At 36.8% G+C, this 6,158-nt stretch overlaps 1 protein-coding gene across 1 annotated transcript; it reads left to right on the top strand.

The window, feature by feature from the left end:
* Positions 1 to 188: 188 nt before the first annotated feature.
* On the top strand, positions 189 to 3,090 carry GUITHDRAFT_149557 (hypothetical protein; the record flags this gene model as incomplete). The annotated part of the gene is made up of 3 exons (XM_005817928.1): positions 189 to 2,672; positions 2,766 to 3,014; positions 3,073 to 3,090. The coding sequence occupies 3 exons, from the start codon at positions 189 to 191 to the stop codon at positions 3,088 to 3,090; spliced, it is 2,751 nt and encodes a 916-aa protein (XP_005817985.1).
* Between the last annotated feature and the right edge of the window lie 3,068 nt (positions 3,091 to 6,158).

Raw genomic sequence — 6,158 nt, forward strand, 5'->3', positions numbered from 1 at the left:
TGATAGTTCCGTTGATATTCCTTTCTTTTGAGTTTCTTCATTCATCAGGTGACAACTCACTTAGGGTGGTAATAGAAGAAGGGTTCTCCATTTGTATAATAGTATATACATGAAATTGTTCTTAAGCGCGTTTGAAAGTACTTAAAGAATAGCTATGTTATAAATTACAAATAAGTTTAAGCAAAAAGATGTTGAAGAAAGATTATGTGAAGAGATGGTATGGCCAGATAAAGGATGGTAAGATATTCAAGGAGAATGCTCTTGGAAGAACAAGCATTATCATAAGCAGTGACAAGAAGAGACTTAACACGGATGATCCAAAGAAGAAGGTGGTAAAGGACTTCTGTGTGACGGATTACAAGAACCCAATGATAGGGCAAAATCTCAATCTGTATGAGGTCCTAAAGCACGGCAGGAACACAGGGCTGCCAATCGATATAGACATATTGGTGGATGATGAAGAGAGGGCCAAGGAGTATGAGAGGATGCAATCAGAGGGCCAATATCCTCTGTTGGATGAGATCATAGAGTTTGCGAAGAGCAGCATTGACGTGATGACATATGAATTGGGCATAGAGGGGCTGCATGTAGACAACGTGATAATATGTGAGTCAAATGGCAGACAGCATGCAGAGGCAAGGTACAAACTATCATACCATGTGATACTGCCAATACACCTTGACTGGAGGTATTGCAGAGACCTTATGAAGATAATCGATGTGCCTGTAACAGAGTTTGAAGTGAAGATAAAGAGACATTTACCAAGTCTACAGAAGAATGTTATAGACATGTCAATCTACAAACAGCATCAGCAATTCAGGCTTATAAATCAATCCAAGATGATATACCACAACAACCAATACATAGTCACACCTACAATCAAGAGGGCCGTCAAACCACAAGGAGAGCCATTCTACAAGTATCTTGTGGGTGAATATGAAGAATCAAACAGGTTCTCAAGGTTTGATCCGAACATATTGAATGGTAAAAAGAAGCCCTTCAATATAAGCCCTCCAAAGCGTGTCAAGAGTCCATCGCAATTAGACAACGGCACGTTCACCTACACAGGTAAGCATACATTGAAGCCTGACATAAATGAACACTTTGTCATGTACCTCATAAAGACCATACAGAATGACATAATCTCAATCAATACATATAACTGGAAGAAGCTGGTTTTAACAGTGACTAATTTCTTGACAGAGACCCCAGAAGAGATGTTCAATGACCTACAGGGTTCAATCCATATCAAATATGAGGACAGGGTTGATGCTTTTCTATCTCTCATGACTGAATGGACGCATCAGGCCTATCTAAATCATTGTCAATATCTAACATGGGACAAGATGACACTTCTAAACAAGTGTAAGGAGTTAAAGGTCAAGAGGTATGGAAGCCTATCAAAAGAGCAGATGATAGAGGAGCTTGAGAAGGTTTGTCCAACAGAGAGAACGGACGATATAGAGATACACAAGAACAACATCAAATCCCTTTATGAGACCAAACTAAGCTCATTATACTGTTTGCTAAACTCATTCAACGAAAATAATGAACAAGAGAGGATAACATTGCAAGAGATGTTGTCAAGACTGAATAGCATGCTCCATAAGTCTACATTGCAATGGGCAGATCCAATCGGTAGCCTTGTAATAATTGCCAAGATGTATGACGAGAATGTTGTTTCATCGTGGCACAGACACAACCTACCAAAAAATACAACAGTCAGTCTAGACTATATCAAGGAGCGGTTCAATGTGCTGTCATATCCCTCATTTGGAGAAAAGATAGAATCAGATAAGACTTTCATAGCTCTATCGGCCTCAATGGGATTTGGGAAGACAGAGTACATGCTCCAAGATATAGAAAACAGCGATGATAATGTTCTGATTATAGTGTCCAACATAAATCTAGCAACCACTCTAAGGACAAGAGTGAATGGGATAATGATGGAGAAATGGCTCCAAACATTCAGTCTGTACAATGACATGACGGTTCCTGATCGCTTCAAGAAAGGACGTCTCATTATCTCAATCCAATCCCTTAGCAAGTTAGAACGCTTCGATTACGACTATATCATAATAGATGAGTTAGATGAGCTCACCAATTCATTGGTAAATCCAACAACCGATGAGAGAAAGAACAAGAATGTTAGAGAGGAAATAGTTAATGTGTTAAATGATCTATTCACCTACAGCAGCCTGAAGAGGGTGATATTTGCAGAGGCTCTATTTAGATTTAGCAGGGCCTCTGTAGATTTTCTATATGACCTATCCAAGAGGTTCAGCAAGCCGGTTGATTTCTATCATACAGATGATATCCGTTTCAAGCAGAGGTACAACCTACGGTGTGACATCAGAAGGTACAAAAAAGAGTATAATAAAGAGCAATACAATGTATCAGAATACTTCTTGAAGAACATCATAAAGGATGTGAAGAATGGACATAAGATATGTGGAGTGGTAGTCTTCAAGTGTAACAAGGAGCGGTTTGAAAAAGAGTTTGATAAGCATGGCATTAAACATCTGATCATCACAGGGGATAATAAAGAAGAACATAACAAATACATCAAAAATCCTAAACTGATCAGCAAACACAACATAGATGTGTGTCTGCACACTTTCACTCTGACCACAGGCTTTTCAGAGGAGTCTAGAGATTACTGGACCAAGAAGGTAATACTTCTTGATGAATTTGGGAGCGTTCCTAATGGTTTTATCCGTACAAACACCATATTTCAAGCATTGCATAGATTTAGGTATGTCAAGGCAGATGCCGAAGGATATCAGAACATAGATATATATTACAAGAGAAATCCAGACTTTGAGCACACCTATGTAAAGTTTAGGAATCAGGTGGTTTCAGAGGACTATCTCAAGCATGTAAAGCATCCTAGCAAGGAGTCTAATTGCAACATGGAGGAGGGCTTTAAAGAGATGTTCCGCAACCTTAGGATAAACAATACAGAGAGGGATCATATCCAGAAACCCTATCTAATAGATTGTTTCAAGTACCAGGTAAGCAAACAAGCCGATAATAAGTTTATAGAAAAAGAATGTATCAGAACCCATGAAGGGATATACTGTGCTATGAAGGATCATGTGGAGGATGCTGAGGAGACAACCGTAGAGCAGGCAATAAACAAAAAGGACATGTTTAAACACCATTCTGAAGTGCTAAAGGCATACAATTACAATTACTTTGACTACATAAACAATAATTTGAAGCATCGAAAGGACAAAGAGAGACAACAGAGAGATGCCTTCTTAGTATATATTTATGATATATATATGCACCGTATGGATGTAGAAGATTATAAGAGGATCATTGAGAAGGTATATAAATCTGTAGGCAATGAGAACATTAATTTTAACATAGTGTCGTCATTGATACAGCTATATCATCAAGAGAAAAACATCATCAAGTCCATAAACAAGTTCTTGGAAAACGACAAACTAACAAGAATGGTCCATAGGATCGTGGAGATATTGGATATCAAGTTTGATAATTTTAATAAAGATACGATCATATCGGGCAAGAACATCAAGATATATGAGAAAGAAATAAATAGTATGTACTATGAGTTCTATATCCAGTTTAAACTCAAGAAAAGCAAGGATGCTGAAAAACCAATATCTAAATTGAATTTCCTGATGTCAAAACTATTCCAAATGGAATTGAAAGAAACAGGGAATAGAAAGAAGTTTACGCATGAAGACAAACGTTTAGATTATTATGATTACACCATGGAGATAGAAGAAGATACACTAAAGATAATAGGTTGTTTTAACTATTGCAGCTGAAAGCGGACGTGAATAGGCCTTTGGATTAGTCCCCTAGAAGATCATAAGTGTATAACTACATGGATAGAGAGATGGCATTGCAGAAGGTGTGTTATGTTGGAAGGCCTTAATGAAAGGCAGGGAGTGGGTTGAAGGGAAGGACTGTCGCATTTTCGAAGATTACCTTTTGGTATATATTATAGGAAGTATAAAACGTAATAGTCGAAAATGCGACAGGGGTGTATAGAATAGAGGGAAGGTTAGTATAGAAAGGATTGATGAAATAAAAAAAGGGTTAAATGACATAAAGCTTTGTTATGAATACAATGGTAAGAATTAAGATGGAGACAGAGCATATTGTACCCTTTGGAAAGTACAAGGGACAACCGATTACAACATTATTGAAGGATATAAAGTATTTAGAATGGTGTAAGCAGCAAGAATGGTTCAAGAAGTTTCCTGTTGTCTATAATATATGTGTAAATCAGACAATAGTCCATCAGAATGAGAACAGTAAGACACCAGAACATAACAAAATTCAGAATTTATTTTTACAAAAGAAGTACAAAGAGCGATTGATAGAACATGTTACGAAGTACAAGAATGACATAGATATGCTTAGAGAAGGGATTCAGAACGAAGACTTCAAGAAGTACTTCAAAGATGTTGAGGACAAATATGATGAAATTGCGGAGGGAGGATGGTCACGTTATTGGATTGAGAGTACTGAATTTGAAGGAAAGTTTAATTGGGATGTTATAATAGAAACAAAGTGTAAAAATAATAGTGAAACACTAAATTTTACACTCAGAGAAGAGTTTTTTGAATTAAATGAGAAACAAATAAGGGATCATTTATGTAAAATCTTTGGATTGAGATCAAATAAATTTTTGATAAGAAAAGAGAAGGAGTTTACTAAGGCATATTACTACAATAGAGAACTAGAATATAATATTTATATTGAGATAAAGCCATTATTAGGAGACGATTATCCATGTGTATTGAGAAGAATGAAACAACAAATAAGATATACAGAACAAGAAGAATATAACACTAGATATATTTTACTCATAAAAGATTATGCTTCATCAAGCACTACAGAAAAGGAGTTGAAATCAATTTTTAAACAGGAAGGAATAAGAATAGTATTTATGCGAGATATAGCATATGATGATACAAGTGAAACACAGCAAGAATTTTCATTAGGGATGAGTGAGTTAAAAGAAAGAGCAAAGAAATTGGAAGAAGAGAATATGATATTGAGAGAGAAGCTAAGGGGATATGAAGAGGTTTCTATATGAAGGCATTATTTATGTATAGAAAACACATGATGAGAGGGGTTATATATGTGAGTACAAAAGCGTAATAGTGTTATTGATCATCTGCAGGATCAAAGTTTAGAATAGATATGAGTGCATAGTGGAGAAACTATTGAAGATAGAGAGATGGCATTGCAGAAGGAGAGAGATTGTGGAAAGGCCTTAATGAAAGGCAGGAGTTGGTTGAAGGGAAGGACTGTCGCATTTTCGATGATTACCTTTTGGTATATATATAGAAAATATGAAACGTAATAGTCGAAAATGCGACAGGGGTGTCTAAAATAGAGAGATAGGGATGGGAAAACCGAATAGATTGTAATTAATGTACCCATACGATCATGAGTGTATAACTACAGGGATACAGAGATGGCATTGCAGAAGGTTTGTTCATAAAAAAGGCCTTGATATAAGGCAGGAGTTGGTTGAAGGGAAGGACTGTCGCATTTTCGATGATTACCTTTTGGTATATATATAGAAAATATGAAACGTAATAGTCGAAAATGCGACAGGGGTGTCTAAAATAGAGGAAGAGGCATATTGGGGAAGATAGGGATGTATGGAAGGCCGAATGGATTGTAATCGATGATAGCAATGATGTTGATGTTTAATATATATGGATCGTGAAGAGAACAATGAAGTGAAACGTTTATATAAGTGAGAAGGGAATAAGAATATATAACAAAACTGTTTAGAAAAAGTTTAGGGATGATAGATCTGAATGATTTACCGGATTGTGCGCAGGAGTTGATATGGGGATACCTAGAGACATGGATAGACGAGATAGAGAGGAAGGTGGAAAAGTTGGAGGAGGAGGTATATGGGTTTAGTTACAATTTCATGAAGAAGAGGGAGCAGAGGAAGAACAGACTTTTGATAGACATACCATTGAGGATATTAGAGAGCAATGGGGTGTTTAGGAGGAGGGGGATGACGAGGGAGAGGGCGAGGGAGGATTTGATAAGACTGTATGATCTGAAGGAGGTATTTTTCAGGATGTATGAGGATGAGGATATGTATTCAGGATGGTATACAGAATTTGATGAGGACTACGATGAGACAT

This window comes from Guillardia theta (genome assembly GCF_000315625.1).
Source record: "Guillardia theta CCMP2712 unplaced genomic scaffold GUITHscaffold_449, whole genome shotgun sequence".
Lineage (NCBI taxonomy): Eukaryota > Cryptophyceae > Pyrenomonadales > Geminigeraceae > Guillardia > Guillardia theta.